Source organism: Helianthus annuus, chromosome 8 (assembly GCF_002127325.2).
Source record: "Helianthus annuus cultivar XRQ/B chromosome 8, HanXRQr2.0-SUNRISE, whole genome shotgun sequence".
Classification (NCBI taxonomy): Eukaryota; Viridiplantae; Streptophyta; class Magnoliopsida; order Asterales; family Asteraceae; genus Helianthus; species Helianthus annuus.
This window is the reverse complement of record NC_035440.2, coordinates 161937768-161957490: the sequence shown is the minus strand read 5'-3', so window position 1 is coordinate 161957490 and position 19723 is coordinate 161937768. Positions and strand designations below refer to the sequence as shown.

The 19723-nt window shown below is 39.8% G+C and overlaps 2 protein-coding genes across 2 annotated transcripts; both read right to left on the bottom strand.

Annotated features, from left to right (window-relative positions):
• Positions 1-2607: 2607 nt before the first annotated feature.
• Positions 2608-10408, bottom strand: LOC110911282 (lon protease homolog 2, peroxisomal). The gene is made up of 17 exons (XM_022155885.2): positions 10070-10408; positions 9319-9431; positions 9129-9231; positions 8865-9034; positions 8648-8739; positions 8309-8488; positions 8128-8211; positions 7911-8038; positions 7586-7787; positions 7293-7499; positions 7063-7193; positions 6127-6340; positions 5011-5313; positions 4742-4936; positions 3140-3388; positions 2978-3079; positions 2608-2898 (listed from the first exon to the last, which is right to left on the bottom strand). The coding sequence occupies exons 1-17, from the start codon at positions 10174-10176 to the stop codon at positions 2815-2817; spliced, it is 2664 nt and encodes an 887-aa protein (XP_022011577.1). The 5' UTR covers positions 10177-10408; the 3' UTR covers positions 2608-2814.
• A 6492-nt stretch (positions 10409-16900) lies between these two features.
• On the bottom strand, positions 16901-17893 carry LOC110913541. The gene has a single exon (XM_022158361.1). It carries the CDS (start codon positions 17891-17893, stop codon positions 16901-16903), a length of 993 nt encoding a protein of 330 aa, XP_022014053.1.
• Between the last annotated feature and the right edge of the window lie 1830 nt (positions 17894-19723).

Here is a 19723-nt window from a genome sequence, read left to right as displayed (position 1 = left end):
AGAGAGGAAGAGGCAGACCCAAACTGACATGGGAAGAGCAGATTAGGCATGATTTACTAGAGTTGCATCTTTCTGAGGACATGGTCCAACATAGGACTTCGTGGAGGCGTAGGATTAGGGTTAAGGACTTCTAGAGGATACTGCAGTAAGGTCTTAGGCGTATTTTAGGGAAGTAGGTTTTCTTATTCTTTTAAGCAATGTTGTAGAAGGCGCTAGGCGCTAGTCGGGCGGTGAGGTACCGCCTAGGGATTAATCGGGATTAATCGGAATGGGAATTTTATATGTATTTTTTCAAAATTATATATATATACCTAATAATATAAAAATAATACTTCAAAATTCACATAAATACTTCAAGTTTCAGATAGTATGGTTCGATTTTGACCGATTTTGACCGCCTAGGACCGATTTTGACCGATTAATATAGTCCGATTAATCCGATTTTTGACCGCCTAGGACCGCCTTTGACCGACTTTGACCATGGCCGATTAATTGACCGACTAGCTCAAAATTAGGCAGTAAGTGGCCACCTAGCGCCTAGGCGCCGATTAATCGGCCGCCTAGGCCGATTTCTGCAACACTGCTTTTAAGTGACTTTACCGACGATTGACTTCTTGTGTATATGCCCACATGATGTTGTATGCTATTCTACATGATTTACATTATATTGTGCCACTCTAATCACTTGCTTCGTATATGTGATTTCTTTTTTCTATAGTCTATTTTTCTATATTCTTGGACTTGATGTGTTGGTTTGCGGTTGGTTTTGGAGCCGATGGTCTCTTCTGGAAGCAGCCTCTCTATCCCTAGATAGAAGCAAGGTCTGTCTACATCCCACCCTCCCCAGACCCTATGAGTAGCTTTGCTATTTGTGGGACTTACTGGGTATGGTTGTTGTTGGTTGGTTGTTTAAAGCTCAAAAAAACATGAAAATAGCGCTTAAAATCGAACCTACGAGTCTGATCATCTTTTGCGCGCTGGACCAACTTGGCAGCCCGCGGGACTGGGCTGGGCCTGGTCGCGGGCTACCTGGACTCAAGTGGGAGAGTGCTAAAGTGATTAAGGTCCGAGTTTTGATCAAAACGAAAGCCACAACCGAGTAGCTGGGTGTGTGTTTGGCGGGACTGGAGACCCGGGTTCGATCCCTGCGATCTTCAGTCCTTTTGTTTTTTTTTTTCTCGACTTAACAACTTTTACTTTTTCTTTCTATCATAACCTCACACTTTTAACAAATTACACAACAGACCCTAGACTTACTTATATTATGTTATTACTTATTATTAAAAGGAAACTAGCTTTTTTAATTTAAACTAAGTTAGTTTACTAACTTTAATATCTAACGAGATTGACTAGATTATTATAAAAATAAACTTTTTAAATAACAAAATTAAATAATTTGATTATTTTAATTAATTTAAATAATTTGAATAATGACCATATTTATAATGAATGAAAATCTTTAAACGTTTATTCATTTCACGAAGTTTCCGAATCTCATTATTTTAGTTTAATGAGTATCAAGTGTCGATAAGTATAGAATCAAGAATCCATGAATAATATTTCGTTCAAACGAGAAATTGATCAACAGTTGCACATAAGTCTAATATGGATACACAAACATGATTAAAATAGCTCTGTTTTCATTATGATCAATAGTCTCAATTGACAAATGACACAAAAGTAGGTTACAAGGGAGTACAAGCGTCTAAATATGGAAAGTACAACACGGCTTGCTAAAATAAGAAAGTGCGGAATGCGGAGCGTTACATTTTCGTACATGTTGGACAAAGCCTACAAAAATCCACACGTGGTGTTTTTGTTGATATTTTAGAGAACGCTCTTCACCAACATTCGTCTGAACACTCCCAAAACTTGTCGATCCTTTAAATTCCAAACTGCCTGATCCATAACCGCTGGTTTTCGTCCCGACAAAGGTTTATGCATGATACATGTGTGTGGTGGGCGCTAATACACTTGTTAACCATGTCAATCTTGATCTTACGATCTTTTGCCATGATCTTTGACTAAAAAACTATACTTGATGCTCTGATATCACTTGTTAGGGAATCACGGTCGTTAAAACAATAGCTTGTTCACTTGACAGATACAAGATGATAATCAACCAACGATGATCGGTTGTGCTAACTGCTACTATTCTGATCAATGATGGATGATATGCCGGCACAAACACAACGAAATCAGGATACCCTCTCTATGTACACATGCCCTACTAGCGAATCAATACTATTATGACGTATTTTGATTTTACAGTTACATGATACATGTGTTGTGGCTGCGCTCTCTGTGCGCGCGGGCGTGGGAATTAAATTTATAGGCTCTCCTATTCTGCCAAAATAATAGGATTCAGGGGCGCTTCGTTGTGCTACAGGATGGCCCACATGCGATCCTTTATGCCACGTGAGGTCAGGGAAGCATCCAATACGCATGTCAGCTGATTCTAATCTGCCTAAAATCACTGGCCAGAAATATAGAAACCAGCTTATTCAAAATTTAATTAAATCGACCAAAGAAAATAGGATCCTGATTTAGTTTCGGCCAACCTTATTCTAGGCCTCAAGTCACTGTTGTGCAGATTAACCTCCACACTTGAAACACCAATGCACGACATTCTATAGAATTTAAAAATATACATTCACAAAATGATGATTTATACACATTATAATGTGTAAACCTACGGAAGTACGTGTATGTCACATAGATACATGTAAGAACATAAAATACATACAAAAGATCATCCTCTTGGTTTCATTGTCAAGCATAGCGGTGATGTTTTATGTTAGATCAAATCAGTAGTCATAATCTAGAATGCTGTCTCCAGGGGCACCCACCTTCAAAAGCATGTTCCAGTACATCTTCCATTCTCTTAGCCACTAGTATCTGCACCAACCAACAGAAATATCAGCTTCGATAATTGTAAATATTTACATATTTCCTTTACTTTAAAACACAAGCATACCTCCATGCTTCCAAGAACAGCTGCAGGCACTTCAACCAAGTCTTTCAAATTTCTCTCGGGTAAGATAACTCGCTTAAGCCCGTACCGGTGTGCCGCCAAGACCTGCTCTCAATTACATGTTAGAATTAAATTAACAAATACTGGAAAGAAGCAAATGTCGACCTTATCCTTGATGCCGCCAACAGGTAGAACCAAGCCTCGCAAAGTCATCTCTCCGGTCATTGCTGTATCTGACCTTACTCGTCTACGACTGAAAAGGGAAACAAGTGCAGTGACAAGTGTAACACCAGCTGATGGCCCGTCTTTTGGCACCGCCCCCGCAGGGAAATGTATATGAACGTCCCGTCCTTCAAGCAGATTACCACCTTCTTCCGCAGGAGTCAAGTTGAGTTCTGTTGCCCTAGCTCTTACCTATTTCCAAACAAAACAAAATACACTGTCACATACTTAATTCTACATTGACTATAGAAAAAAGTAAATTCAAATTTAAAAGATGGAATAAAGATTCCATCAAAAAAATATTCATTATTGCGTTTCAATGTGTCATCCACTAAATGACCAGGACAAACTATTTAATCAGAATTAAACGGGATATTACACGCATAAAAACTAGTGGTGTCAATTTACCTGTACATGTCTATTTGGGTAAAATTTTTATCTCTGATGGGTATAATAAGCAAGAATAAGTTAAAAGAGAAATGTGGCAGATGGGTTGAAAGTCGCCCGAAACGTACTATATATATAAAAGCATGGAAAAAAGTGTCCGGGTCAACCTAACCAGACCCAGTCTGTTTTAATTTGTACAAATACTAGGTTACAATCCCATGTGTTACACGGGTTGATAAATATAATGTTATATAACTAGTAAAAAAAATTTTGCACGGTTGAATAAACCCGTGTATTATTCTAAAAGAACAAAATGTAATGTAATTTGTTAGCATATACAGTCGTCATGATATGTATTTGAAAAATGAACATTGACGTTAAAGGTATAAATTTTGTTAAATTAATTTTTAAAATACTATTTCTTTCAACTGGGTATTAACTTTGATTTTTTAATAACATATTGTATTTTTACCATTCTTACCATCCATAACCACATTGAATATTTAAAATTTTCTAGAAATTACTCATAAAAGCAACTATCATCATTATTCTTTGTTTTTAAATATTTTGCGGTAATTACAAGAAGCGCCCAAAAGTAAAAGGGTATTTTTGACTTGTACATGTAAGTAAAAGGGTATAAAAGCCTTATTTATAGCTATATTTTGGTTAAAGGAAGCTAAAAACCTATGGGATATATAAAAAAATATATAAACATCTTGCGCCTCGGGTACGAAAAGCCTACCGCTTTTGCGCTTCGCGCCTCAATTTTAGACCTCGTCGCTTTTGTGCGCCTCTCGCTTTTTAAAACCAAGATTTTACCCAACATAATTTTGAATTGGGTGAAGCTTTTAAGTAAAAAGAGTCTATTTAAAAAATTAATAGTTAATTTCATATTAAATTCATTTTATTAATGATATAATAACTATCTTTAATTAAAAAGTAAGTATCCATAAAACAAAAAGTGAATGGCTCCAATGGATGACACGAGTCCGGAGTCCCCCATTGGTTTCCTTTTATTATATAGCATAGATCACTCTTTTTGACCCATATTTCCACCTCTAAATTAACAATCAACCTCCCCATTGTTCCTCAAGTATAGGTCTTTCATAAATAAACAATTCGAGGAAAAGGCAAGGAAATCAGAATAAAATGCAGTACCCAAGTCAATGCTATCTGTGCCGACTCTTTAATAACATCACCGAGTTGGCCAGTAAGGTGCAGATCCCCCTTGCCGATCATCGATGTAGCCTCGATGAACTGGACTTCACCACCAAAGGAGGTCCATACAAGCCCCACAGAAACCCCCGGACTTGCAACTCTTTCCGCAGTTTCTTTATCATCATACTTTGGAGGCTGCATTCGGTTAAAACAACCAAATCAAGAACATGAAAAGTAACGATATTCATATATAAAAGTGAAGTGCGCACCCCAAGTACTTTTTCCAGCATATCTTCGTCCACAACTAATGGCGACAGAACCCTGAATGCACTTGATATTTCATGATTGTTCACACCCATGGGTATGACCTCCATCTCCACTTCTCCTTCCGCAAGTCTACTCTCCAGCAATGGTGATGATATTTGGTGCACGTCTTTGTTAAGTGGAACCACTGTTTGCTCCTGTTGTGCCACTCTTACTGCTGCTGCACGAGCTAGTGCTGCAAGGTTTCTCTCTAGGTTCCTCACACCAGCTTCTCTAGTGTATCGTTGAATAATAAGTTTCACCATCCCCTACAATATGTTATATTATATATTATATATTTATTTATTTATTTATTTGTTATACAACTTTTGTGAATAGTAACTGACTTTTTCTTTATTTTTTTTGTATTAGTTTCAATTACACCTTATACTATAAATAATATCCGTTTTTAACCCTATAGTTTATGTCAGTTACCAACTTGCGTGAACGGTAACTTGGACTTTTTTTATAAGTTTATTACACGCCTTAATACTATAAATAATATACATTTTTTAACCTTGTAGTTTTGTTTTTTTTCTTATAGCCTTCGTTTGTTTGTTTTTTATAAACACTAAATACGCGGTTGCGTTAAATTTTTTCTTTACATTTCGATACAAATTTTGTTTAAAACATGATATTATTTTTTATGATTTTCGATTGATGCAAAACATGACTTTATTTTTTTGAGGCACATCATACACCGGCACTCGCTATATACCGACTCGGTTAGTCATCGTACCGTTATTTTGAATACAACTCTTTTTCAAATAAAATCTATATTGCAATGTCGAGAAAAAAATCAAACGCAACCGCGTATCACGAGTTTAATTTATACGAGTGCTGGTACCGTACCACCGGTACCAATATTATAGCTTTCGATCAATGTAAAACAAGTGTCAATATCTTTGACTTTAGTTTTTAGGTTCTCTTTCAGTTACTATAGCGAGTGCCGGTGCCATAATGACCAATTTCCGCTGCAACGTGCGAGATTATTTACTAGTATGATACATATGCAACTTTTTTATTATTTTGAAGAAATTACATGAACTTATGAAAAAGTGAAAGAAAAAGAAGTTGAATACCTCAGGAACTTTGAGGAACTCAGAATTCAAGCCATGCTGATTTAGAACACGTGGGATTAGGTGGCGCATTGCGATATTAAGCTTCTCTTCAGCTGTATATCCAGGAAGCTCGATGACTTCCATCCTGTCTAGAAGTGGAGGAGGAATTGGCTGTGCTCTATTAGCAGTCGCCACAAAGATCACTTTTGACAGGTCAAAAGGAACGTTTAAGTAGCTTTAAGACAAGACATGAATTAAGGAATCAATTCTGAAATGAAGTCGGAAGTCACTCTCTAATCAAATAGTGGCTTTTCGTTTTTCTGGATTCCTAAAGCTTGTTGCTACACTATTAATTGCTTTTAACCAAGTACCCCCATCCGTATCCACTAGGGGTGCAAACAAGCCAAGCGGCTCGTGAGTTGTTCGAGATCGACTCGAGAAAAAGCTTGAAACGAGCCGAGCTTGAGCTCGTTTATTTATCGAGCCTGGCATGTGAAGCTCGTCTGGCTCGTCGAGCCTTATCGAGCCTTAGTGTAATATTAGTTTTTATTAATATTTAGTAACATTTACCCCTTATTTAAAAGTTTTCTAGTAAATGAGCCGAGCCAAAACTTATTTAAACTTGCTTACGAGCCGAGCCGAGCCGAGCCCGAACCTAAAAAAACTTGTTTCGTACACGAGCCTGAGCCCGAGCTTCACTTTTCAAGCTCGTGAGCCTATACGAGTCATTATCTACATTATTTTTTTAATATTTGATTAACAGATTATAAACGAGCCAAGCTTGAGAAACTACCAACGAATGGAGCTCGAGCTTTGAAAACAAAGCTCGAACTGAGCCGTTTGCACCCCTAGTATCTCTCGGGCTCAACTCGGCTCATTTACATCCACTATAAGCTAAAAGTTTTAATTAATGATTATAATGTTAAAAACATCAACGCATTCCCTAAAGTAGGATACTGATCATTGAATGATTTATTCTGCTCAGGGTCGAGAACCTCCAGTAGTGCTGAAGCAGGATCACCACGTACATCAGATCCTGTTTTATCAATTTCATCCAGCAACATAACAGGATTGCGAACGGAAACTTTCTGAAAGAAAGAAAGAAAAAAATAAAGTCAAAATGAACACACACGTTGTTTGGTAATCATGATGAAATAGATCTGTAGTTGAAATCATTTGAACGTCACCTTTAGTCCATCAATGAGTCGGCCCGGCATGCTGCCAATGTATGTCCTCCTATGGCCTCTAATATCAGCCTCATCTTTCACACCACCAAGGGATATTCGTACAAACTTCCTACCCAAAGCAGCAGCAATGGATGACGCCAAGGATGTTTTCCCGACTCCTGGTGGGCCCACAAAGCATAGGACAGGGCCTCTTGCATCTGGTTTCAACTGCAACAAAAAAAAATTGTAACTCGATTCGTAAGTCATCACAGAATTAATCAATTACAGAAAGGTGAAGTAGATTGCTGGTCAACCTTGCGAACAGCTAGATATTCAATAATCCTTTGCTTGACTTTTTCTAAACCAAAGTGGTCACTATCAAGTCGCTCTTTTGCCGCTTTTAGGTCAAATTCTAGTTCTTCACTGGTTGTCTGCCACGGTAAATCAGCAAGAAGCTCGAGGTAAACACGAGAACTGTTGTATCCAGGTTGCTGAGGTTGCATTTTCTTCAGTCTCCTGATGAAGCATTACAGTACTTCAAATAAACGCTTACAAAAAAAACTACGGAATAACTTGGTACTAGATGCACTTAGATTATAGAAGATTATATATCTATATACGTGTGTGTGTGTGGTAGACCTTAGTTCTCTTTGTGCATGCTTCCAGACATTTGGAGGCATTCCAGCAGCTTGCATTTTTCTTTCAAGGCCAGCTACATCATCATCTTCATCATCATTGTCACCAAGCTCTTCTTTAATAGCCCTCATCTGGTTATAAAGTAAACAGAACATAGATGAGACGGAACAGAGATATAATAAGAACAATTTTGAGCCATGAAGCAGATGAGAAAGCAGACCTGCTGACGAAGAAGATACTCCTTTTGTGATTTTGACAGCTGTCCTTCAACCTTTTTGGTTATCTTCTCTGCCACACGTATCGACTGATACAAGTTTCAATACTCTCATCACAAAACTAGTAACTCAGATAAAAGTTACGTGTATTCTAACCATCATTTATCACTTGATCCATGAGGTTACCTGTAAGTGCCTGTCGACTAATTCTGTGGCTTTTGAAAGCCTTACTTTAACATCGACAGAATCTAGCATTGACAGCTGCTCTTCAAAACTAATCTCAAAGCTTGCAACAAAGAAGTCTGCCAGTTTGTGCAAAGGAACTGTTTCCAAAAGAACTTTGGTTCTCCCAACAGTTTTTTGTTTCTAGAGAAAAATATGTAAAAAAGACATTAGACAAATCAAGTATATCCTTGCAACCTTCAACTTCAACAATATATCCCATGATGTGAAAACGCATTGTATTAACCAAATATCATAATACACGTAAAATTTGAGAGAAACTATAGCATTAGTCACTGATACCTGCTCGAGAACAGAAATGAGCTCCATGGCAGTTGCTTTAAACTGACGAGAAAGTGCTATAAAATCTGGGTCTTGTTCAACTCGCTCCATCTCTGATTGAAATAAAAAATAATAATAATTATCATAAGAAACTAAGCATGGTGAACGTATCACATATTTAGAAACTTTACAAAGGATAATAATCAAGTAGATGCAATAATCAGGTTGTGATGTATACCAGCCTTAGTCATATCAAGGGGGGATATTCTTGCGGTAGAATATGCCCCCTTTGTATTAAGCTCCATGATACTAAATCTGCATAGACCTTCAAGAATAACCGTGTATGTGACCCTCCCACTTGGTTTTTCAACTCCTCTTGACAGATGTAATGCACGAGCCGCAACACCCCTAGCATTAAAATTTTACACTAGACATCAGATCATGAACATGTGATCAACATGACATGGGTGAAGAAAACTCATATTCCTCTATCGATATGTACCTTGTATGCCAATGAATTGGTTCTTGTTGACTTTTCCCATCAAGCTTGTGAGAAGCTGGAATACCTGTTTGATTCTTTGAGCTTTTGTCTCCCAAATCTGCCCCTGCGTCTCAACAAGAAAAAAAAAAAGTCCATTTTTGCGAGTTACTAATATTCTTCAAGGTGAATGCAACGACATAAACTTAACCACCTTGTGTTAACATGGAACCCGCTGATACGGTTTCTGCAGCATCTCGAACTGGCAAAATGCCGATCATACCTTTCTCCTCCCTCTGCCACAATTCTTGCTCCACCAGTTTAACACTACAGTAATCAAAATTACCAGTTATGTTCAACCAACGACAACCCACACCATAAAATAGCTTAAATGCTTAAACCATTTCTAAACCTAACCACAAAAGCTTCAATGTATGTCTCCTCAACAACTACTCAAGTTCCCTTATAAATCCAGCTTACTTTCACAGGCAAAAACAATCATTATACGATTAAATTCAGTAAACCTAATTAGAACTTATCGAACTACAAAATAAAATTAAACGAAATTTCAACAAACTCGCTGAGAATTACAGATAAAGCATCCAAATAACACACGGATATCTACTACAGATAAACAGAATCAGCAGTTACTTATCCGAAAGAATAGCTAAATCCTTTCTAAACCTACCACAAAAGCTTCCATGTATAAGTTTCTAGCTCACTTTCACAGGCAAAAACCACCATTACACACAAAATCAGTAACCCTAATTTGGAGTCAACCAAGTACAAAATCAGATTAGCCAAATTCGCTGAAAATTACAGCTATAACATCCAAACAACACATCGATTTCCACTACATAAATAACCTCTAATTCGATCATACAACACCGAAAAAAATCTGTAAAAAACAAAATATCAATGAAATTTCTTATGAAAAACGGTCAAAATAAGGTAGCAACAACAACCTGCTGGGAGAAGTGCATCGGATTCGAATAATTGCGCCAGGTAACAAGACTTTGTTCCTGAAGGGAAGAATTCCGATTCGATTCGGAAGCTCCACCGGTTCCGCCATTAATGGAAAAGTGTTATGGAATTGAAAGCGGAAGGAGGAAGATAGATGAAGAAGGTGTGCGTGTTTAGATATGCATATGCATATGCATATAGATATACGTATATATAGGGTTTGAAGGAAGGAATTGAAAAGAGGAGTTTTGGAGATATGTCAATTGGGAAGACGGTGAATGGTTCGTTGTTGGCTACTTTCGCGACGGCTTTCTGTTCATTCATAATTAATTAATTAATCGGTTTCGAATTTATGTGCAACTCCTTCATCTTTTATTTTTCTTCATAAGTAGCCTCTTTTTTTTTTTTTTTTTTTTTTTTTTTTGTCTAATCACCAAAATTTGTGTTTTAAGATTACCATACAAATATATTAAGATTTTAGGTTAGTTCCTGTGTGTTTTTTTTTTTTTTTTTTTTAAAGGAAAACTTCATTAACAAACTCGCTAGTCTTTAAAGCAAGGACTAAGCGAAAAACAAATTACATCAATCCAAAGGGAATTTACACCAAGTTTTCCAATCCTTAAATTTCCAACGGGATCTATTACGAATCCAAAAATAAGACGTCGCTTTGATGTTCTCCACCAGCTGAACCGGATTCCTCTTCTTATCGTTAAAAACGCGATCATTTCTTTCATTCCAAATCATCCAAATGGTCGTGTATGCGATGCCCCGAAGAATGTGCTTCGCGTCTTTGGACGTGGCTTGGGACTCCGGCATATCCAGTAAGTCCAGGATGTCAAAAAGAAAGGAGTGGCTTATCTTGCACCAATTTTCAATTCGAAACCATACCTCATTCGAATAACGACACCCGGTAAAAAGGTGCGAAGTAGTTTCCACATCCTCTTGACAAAATCTGCAATCTGCGTGTTGTATAGGAACTCCCCGTTTGATGAGTTCAGTCATCGTAGGAATGCGCTTTCTAGCGATCCTCCAAACTAAGATTTTGCACTTCAACGGGACCCAACCTTTCCACTTAATCCCAAGATTTTCGTCTCCCACATGATGACTGGCAAGCAATCTCTTGGCCGAAGAAACAGAGAACAGCCCGTCCTTTGCTTCTGTCCACTTCCAACAATCATTACCTCCTTTCCAATCAAAGTTATAGACCATTTGAAGAAGATCAAATAATTCAGTGAGCTGCTCTTGGGTTTGCGGTTGTGTTTTCCACTCCCATTTAAACTATATAATATAAATATTTCTTGTAAAAGCAAATCAAAGACAGAAACATTTATATAACAAATTGACATAAATGAGTTAATATAAAGATGATGTCTGTTAGTATTATAAAATTCATCAGAGAAACATATAATCAAACCATCATTGAAAATAATACAAAAATAAATATATTTTTATTTAATGCTTATTATTGTATATACGTACATTACATTTAATGAGAAATAGAAAGTTACAATTATAACTTGCACATTACCAAAAATAATTTGAATCCAAAAAATATTCACATATTTCATAAATATCTATATATTTATTTGTAGACAACATTACATCTTTTATTCATGATTTTACCATTTGTATCTATAATTAGTAGTTTTACCCCGACTTTACTATTAATTCTTGATAATGCCACATACAGTTGACCATGTGTGAATCCAGTAGTGTTAAAAACAAACCATGAACAAGACTCTACACTCCTATTTATAGCAACAGTACATCTGTAACTACACATCTACGAATGGACCTCCATTCGTACGGATGCACATGTACTGAAGAAACACTAGATAAACGACCGGGATCGAAATATCTAGGGGGTTTGGATCTGCATAAAGGGGTTTGTTCTCTCTCGTTTGATTCGATGTTACCGATCTTCCTCTCCGATAAACTCTGCAAAACAAAGCACCATTAGCCTCGTCAAGGGGAGAAGGGGGTTCTCTCCTTGACCCGACTCCGGCGTGAGAATAAGTATGTGTTTATGAAGAAGAAGAAGTATTGAAGAAGTGTGTGTAACTTAAATTTCATACCTGAATTGTTCTCTTATTTATAGCCGAGAGTTTTGGGCGGGAAAACCCGTTTGGTGAAATGTTGACGGAAGATGCTAACCCCGTAAGCGGTTACATTTCCTTCCGTTAAGCTTCTTGATCCGACGTGAGTGCACACGGATCGTGGTTTAGATCTATGGCTAGGGATTTGCCACGTGGAAAGTGATCAAGTGGAGGTTTCTCTCCAATTACATGCTATCATCGTGATTTTTAGAGACGCCTAAGGTGCCGACACGTGTCCAGACGGTTGTAACCTTTTAGTGGTGCACGATTGGGTCTTTCTAGAAGATTACTGCTGTAATCTGGTGCAACTCCTTATCGTGTGGAGTCAGCTGAATAAATAAATCCCAAGTCTGGGTATTATTCAGCGGGAGATGTTTATCTCAGGAATTTCATCCTTTGTTTATGGAGGAAAGCGCAAGGCTTTATGATGCGCAAGTGTTACTTGCTATCTGACTTTTTAAGCCTTCTTTGTAGAGTCAATGCGCGGCCGCGCAAGGTAAGAAGGGCTGGAATACGAGGTTGTGGTATGGTCCCAAGTACTCATTATGAGGTTTTTGGGACCTTACCCCTTCAAGTCCCCCCAGTCTAGTGTTGCTCTTATGCAAGTAAGTGGAGCACTGGACTTATGAGAGGAAAAATGTTTTTTAGCGCGAAAGTAGGGAATCTTCTGGGAGAAGATTTACTTTGCTTGTTGTATAGACTTTGGAAATCTTTGACTTTAGGGTAGGGATGATACAGTAAGGCCTGTGTGACAGGCTGTCACTGTCAGGTTTTACCTGTCCAATCGTGCCCTACACGCGCGCGTGAGCTCGCGTTTTGTGTTGTTTTTCACTCGCCTCTGTTGCTTGGGTAACTGTGATATCCGAAAAAGGTGCTATGGCAGTTACCAATGCTTATTTATGACGGTGGGTATATAAGTTTGCTTGAGTTACCCCTTTTTTAATCATTATACTGTTGAAAACTTTTCCCCTTCCTGTCTTCTTTAACTGGTAAGAAAGAATTTGCCGATTCTTCTTCTTCTTATGTCAACCGGAGAGCACCAAGAAGACCTATCTGAAGAAATGTCTACTGAACTTCCACCGTTAAAGTGGCCCAGAGCAACTTTCGATGGCTTGGTTCAGAATTTTAGATTCCCGGAGAACTGGGGTGCCCTGTATCCTGAGGAGGGCCAGACAGCAGCAGATGCTCCGGCTGGGTATATTACTCTTTTTTGGGATTTCTTCTGTGAAGGTAACTTTCGTTTGCCTGTAACAAAATTTTTCCTTGAAATCCTTGAGTATTACAAGTTGCATATCTCCCAACTGCACCCTATTGGCATGGTTAGGGTTCGACACTTTGAGTTTGTGTGTCGGACAATGCACACTGAACCGACTGTTCCTCGATTTAGGGTTTTTCACCAAATGCACTGTACCCAAGGGTTTTACTCGTTTGTTCAGAGAGCGTCTGTAAAAAAGATTTTGCAGCATCCTCCCAAATCCTTCCATGATTGGAAGCAAAAAATTTTCTTTATCAAGGCCGGGGTGATTCCGGTGAGGATGGTTTTACGGGGAAAGGAAGATGTTCCTATTGAAACAATCCAGACCCCTGTTGACGAGAACTGGTATCAAGATCTTAAGGATGTTCCCAACATCGCCTTACCGGAGAAAGCCCTTGTCGGTGCCAGTATGAGCTTGAATTGGAAAATGGACCGTGATGACAAGCCGGTGTATACGGAGGATTGTCATGGTAAGATTGGGGTTTTTCCTTCTTTCCTTTCTCTTTTTTTTTTGAGCTTGCCTTTCTTCCCTTGTAGTTGTTTCGCTATATGTTGTCACGTTCAAGAGAGAAGGTGGAAAGATGGGTACCATTAAGAAGAAACCTGATGAAGAGCTTTGGTATCATAGAATTGTGAAAAATTTTGTTCTTACGTGGGATGCGGATCTGTTTGCTCAGCCTGCTGCTGGCGCTGGTAAGCTATGTGCATATTGGTTTACTGTTTGCTTTCTTCCTGTTGCGCTTCTGAGTAAATTGTTCTTTGCACTTCCATATGTGAGTTGTCGAACCTGGGCATTGGCCCTGAGAAGAAGAAACGCGCGACGACCGGTAATGTTGTGCCTAAAAAGAGTGATGCTGAAAGGTGTCAACCTTCCAAAGTTAAAAATATTGGAGGAGAGAAGAAAGGTACGCGTCGTTCCCCTGACCCCTGGTGTGATTATGTGGTGGTTTCTAACTCTTTGGAGGGTCTTACGCCTACAGTTACTGTTAGGAGACCAAAACCTAAACCAAGAGGTACTGCTGATATCCCTCCATCCAACCCAAATGATCCTATTGACTTGGAATCTAGTCCTGAACACTTGGTGCAAAGGAATGCTGGTAAAAGGAAACAGGCTGATACTGGCGTTGAGGGTCAGCCCCCAAAGAAGATTCGGAGGAAGAAAATTACCAGGAAAGGCAATCTGGATGCGTTTATCTCTGAGTCTGCTCCTAGTAAGTGTTGTCTTTGCTTTTTTCTCCTTATGCATATTAGATATTTACGGGCTTTGTTGTTTTTTCAGAAACCCCTGTTTCCCCTGTTCCCACGGAGCCGCAACCTGTGGTTAATGAAGAGCTCCCACCTTCCCCTCTGCGTGCTTCTGTTGCTGATTAGTTAGAGACTACGGAGGTTGTTGATGGTGGTGTGGAGAAGACTGTTGAGGTTGACAAGCCTGTTGATGTTGCTGTGGAAGTTGAAAAGGTTGTTAATCCAGAAATTGTGGATGGTGTTGATAATCCATGAACTCCTGAAACTGTTGCTCAAGACTTGGAGAAAGAAAAAATTGCTGAGAAGACTCCTGTTTCAACTTTATCTCCCAAACCTTCTGATGTTCTGCCTGAGCGTGTTGAGAAGGTTACTGTTGAGGAGCAAGGCTCTTTTTCCGGTGCTGGCGAAAATTCTCCAATCCGCCCAGAGGAAACCCTGGGGGATTACTATTACAGAACTTACTCGGAGAGAAATGCTTCCGAGCTGCATGCCCCTGTTTGGAATTTGAAAAAAGGTGACACTTTCTCGGATTGGCGCGTGTGCCGAGATTGGCTGCAGGGGATATTTCCGCCTGGGGAGATCAAGTTTCAAGAAAGCCGGTCTCATGAACAAACTTATCAAGCTTACCTTGAGGAGACTGCTTCTCATGTTTCTACCACTCATCGCATAGTGCGTGAGTGGCATAGTATGCATAAGGATTGGGAAGCTTTTAGAGTATCCCAGAAGAAGTTTGTTAGTGATGAAAAGTGCTTAGCTCAGCTAAAAGCTAAATTGGAAGCTGATTAAGCCAAGTTTGAGGCTGATCGTAAAACCGAGGAGTGGTCCGTTGCAGGTTGGAAGAGGAAAGCGGAAGCTGAAGCTGCCCTCCTTTCTGAAGAACGCAAAAACTGGAAGAGAATTTGCGAAAAAGATAATGCCGATAAGGTAAATCTTCGCAATGTCATCAATATCTCAAGGCTGAGATTGAAAAACTGGAGAAACAGGATGCGGAGATAGAAAGGTTGAAAAGGAGAAGGCTGATGCAGAGGTTGCGCTGGAAGAAGCGCGTTCTCATAGGGAGCGCAGTGAGCAACGAGAGGTACAAGCTTACGCCACTCTTGCTCTTGGAGATAAAGAGTTAGGAGAACTTACTGCTTTGCTTTCTGACCAGGAACAACTTAAAAAGGATCTGGAACATGCGCTTTTCGAAAAGGCTGAAACCTCTCGCCGTTTGACTGAAACTGAAGAAAAATTGGAAAATTCTGAAACGGCGCGAGCCACAGCGGAAGCGAGCTTGAACCTTTAAAGAGTGATATGGCGTGGCTGAAAGATCGTGGAATTGCCTGTGTAAGTTGCTTCTTATTCTTTGGTGTTTGCGGGAATACTTTTGCCTTCTTGTTATTTACCCCTTCTTATTTTCGTAGGTTGATGAATCAGTGTTAAATTCTGAAGAGCTGGATAAAACCGTTGCGCGTTTGGTTGTTGCTGCGCGAAAGGATGGGTATGCCCAAGGATATGCTGAGTGTTCTCAGCATTTGAATAGCGCCTTGAAGGTCGATTGGGATACTACCAAATCTGCTACTTTTGGTGTTGATACAAGCGCTGCGCTTTCAGCTCTAAAAACAAGATTTGATAACTTGCAGCTCCCTGTTATGGATCTTATAAACGTTGCGCTTCAATCTGACGATCACGTGGCACAACTGAAAGAAATCTTTCCGGATGACGATGAAGATTTGTCGTGAAATTTTGTTTGTGATTGTTTTGAACAATTCTGTAATATTTGGGATATGGATCCTTGCTTTGTTGATGCGCTGCTGCGCAAGTAACTAAAACACTGCCGTGCTTGATAGTTTTGAGGCGTATTTGTGCCCCAGGAATAGTATAACGTTTCTATTTGTTTGTTTGATGATTTTACAATATTTTGCATGGACACAATTACTTTGACTAGGTAAGGCAAATGAAGTTGGTATAAAGCTCATGTGTGAACGTATAGTCTTGTGTGATATGATCACTGACTGTTCATGAGACTTGATTTTATGTTTACCATAATGTTTTTGCGCTTACCAAAAGAAATTGCATGCACTTTGTAAGAAAAACACAAGAATAATAGAAACTTTGCTTTTTTTATTTAGGGATAGGGCGCAGAGGCCATTACAAAGTTTGCTAATATAAATAGACAAAACTTAACTTACTCTCTATTTTTCCCGCTTTATCTTGATAAACCGTGTTTTCCCGCGGAGAAGTCATAGAGTTGCCTTTTAAGTTTTCGCCCTCTTGCTTGGGCCCTCCTCACCCCGAGTTATCTGCTTTATTTCCTTGCGCACATTTTGAAGCAAATGTGTGAGCTCGCCGCTTTTGAGGGCTTTTTCTATTTCTGTGCGTAAAGAAATGCAGTTGTTAGTGGTATGGCCACTGTCCTTGTGATACTCACAATATTGGGCAGGGTCTTGTCTACGCTTGCTTTTCATGGGGATTGGAGGTTTGAACTGATAGTCTTCAGTACTCAAAACTTCCGCCGTGGTCTTAGTTAAGGGAGTCCACTGTCTCTCCCTATTCTCCTGCTTGGTCTCCCTCTGCGCAGTAAGTTTGTTGATCGTTGCTCGAGCATCTTCAGACAAATGATTTCCCGAGCCAGAATCACGCCATGATTTCTTAAACTTCCTCCCGCCAGTGGAGCTTAAGTTCGCGGGTCTATTATGTGGTGGCGGCGGCCTATTTGTGGTAAGGTTCTTTTCAATTTGAGCGTAAACCTTTGCCGCTGCCATCACCTTCTCCCAACTTTTTGGAAGGCCTTCTGTTCCGGATAAGACCTTAGTCATGTCATCGCATCTAACCGCATATTTGAATTGAGCGCAAATTAGTTGCTCATGAACATCGCCAATCTCCAGTACCTCTTTGTTGTATCTGGTGATAAAGTCCTCCAGATTTTCGTCGTCGTGACGCCAAATGTTCATTACATCAAATGTATCGCGAATAGAACGTCGTTGTTGGCTAAAATGTGTCAGAAATTTTTCGCGCAGATCTTTCCACGATGTGATTTTTCCGATTGGTAAGTTATCGAACCACCAGATTCTTGCTGCGCCGGTTAGGGTCTGTACGAATAGGTGACACCATAATGGTAGGGTCCAACCCCCAACCAACCCTGCGCTTGTAAACACTCTTAAATGATCATCCGGGTCTGTCAACCCGTTGAACTTTCCCACATTAGATGGTAATTTCGCTTTCTCAAGTGGCGCGAGAGCGATTTCCATGATGAATTTCGAATTTTCCGCTGCTTCCGTAGGGCGGTAAATCAAATCGTAATTATGCTCGGCCTCAGGGTTGTAAACCGCACGAGGTCTGCACTTGTTGTAATTGGGCTGCAAGCGACTAAACACACTGGTATTCTCACTCACATGGTAGGTTGGATCAGATTCATCGGTGTGGGTGTTTCGTTGAGAACCCAGCCTAGTATGAACTGATTGTCTTCGGTGTGGGTGTAGTTCACCACGATACTCTCTCTGATGACTTCCTGACTGAGTGTACTCATTTTTTGATGTAGATCTGGAGTAAACTTCTGTGTTCTCGTAAGATGGTTTGTAACACCCCCAAAATCCCACCTGCGGAAATCCCGCGAGGCGTGTTACGCATCAGAGTTCGAGCCACCAATCACATTGAACCAATGGTAAATACTTAAATAAAACATAATATCAATTCCCAAAGTGTTGTGTAGCGGAAGCATGTAATAAGTCGTTTAGCAATTGTTTCATAAATATACTTAAAACCAATGTATCAAATGTAAGTTAATCCAAGAGCCTCGATCCATGACCACTCCAGCACTCCCAGATAGCAAGTCCATGTTCAAAACGTTAATGACCTACAAGCATGCAAACAAGTGTGTCAGACTACGCTGGTGAGTTCAAGGTTTTGTTAACGTGTCTTGTTACCAGATGTATGTTAACGCGATTTAGTGTTGTGATACGATGTCGTTCACGTTAGATACCCTAGGGAGTGTGCCCATATGTATCCGGGGAGTGTGTACCCCTTAACGACCGATGTTATGTTGCTCACGCTAGATACCCTAGGGAGTGTGCCCATATGTATCCGAGGAGTGTGCCTCTTAACAACCATAGCGATACCCAGATAATTAGTTCACGCCCGTCCTTACGGCCCGGTGTGAGGTTTCCCACCTAATAGCGCTATCAACTAATTACCCCCATTGCCCTCCAGGCAATCCGATGATAGGTTCCATGTTCAATAACCAAAACCGATTAAGTTGTTTACCCAAGGTTTCCCTTCCAAATGTTTACCAGTTGTCCCAAACCACCGGGACGCATGCTTGAGAAAATGCAATGAACTCACCCGGGGTTGCTCGGTATGATACACAAAAAGTTCAGTTAAGCTACAATGTGATCAACCACGTCCTAGCACGTTTATCATACAAGTCAGGTTTGTATTCAAGTATAGCACGTATGTTCTACACGTATCGTAACAAGTTGTGTACAAGTATTGACCATTGTATTCACGTATAAGCATAACAGTTCAACAGTAGCTTCACAAAAACAAAGTCCAAATATGCGGCCCAATCAGATGGACTCGTAACAGTGTGCAGGCCCAATAGCAGAGTGTACGTATGTATGGTCTCGAGTCGAGACCAGAGATCTCGAGTCGAGACTAGACGGTCTCGGGTTGTACTGGTTTCACAGTCTCGAGTCGCAACAGGGTAGTCTCGAGTCATCATGTTCTAGCCGAGATCACACGGTCTCGAGTCGCAACCGGACCCGCAACCGTGGTCTCGGTTTGTGCTGTTTTGGGTTGGTGTGTTGGTCTCGAGTCGAGACTGAGAGTTCTCGACTCGCAACCCGTGTCGAGACTAGGTGTGTAACTGATTTCCTGATTTGCATCTCATAATCTCCGTAACATTAGCAAACAGATATGGCAGTTTCACAAATCAAATCAATTAACAGTTTTGCTATAATCCAAACGAATCAAACAAGCATTTTTAACACCAAATCTCATGAACCCTAACATGATCAAAACATAACAATATCTAAACAACTCTTATAATTCAATCCGATTTCACACATGCAGCCAATTAACAA

Coding starts and splice junctions, on each gene's coding strand:
- LOC110911282 (XM_022155885.2), bottom strand. CDS start 10,176: ATGGCGGAACCGGTGGAGCTTCCGAATCGAATCGGAATTCTTCCCTTC. Junction 9,432..10,069: donor CGATGCACTTCTCCCAGCAG/GTTGTTGTTGCT, acceptor TGATTACTGTAG/TGTTAAACTGGTGGAGCAAG. Junction 2,899..2,977: donor CTGTTCTTGGAAGCATGGAG/GTATGCTTGTGT, acceptor TGGTTGGTGCAG/ATACTAGTGGCTAAGAGAAT.
- LOC110913541 (XM_022158361.1), bottom strand. CDS start 17,893: ATGGAAATCGCTCTCGCGCCACTTGAGAAAGCGAAATTACCATCTAAT.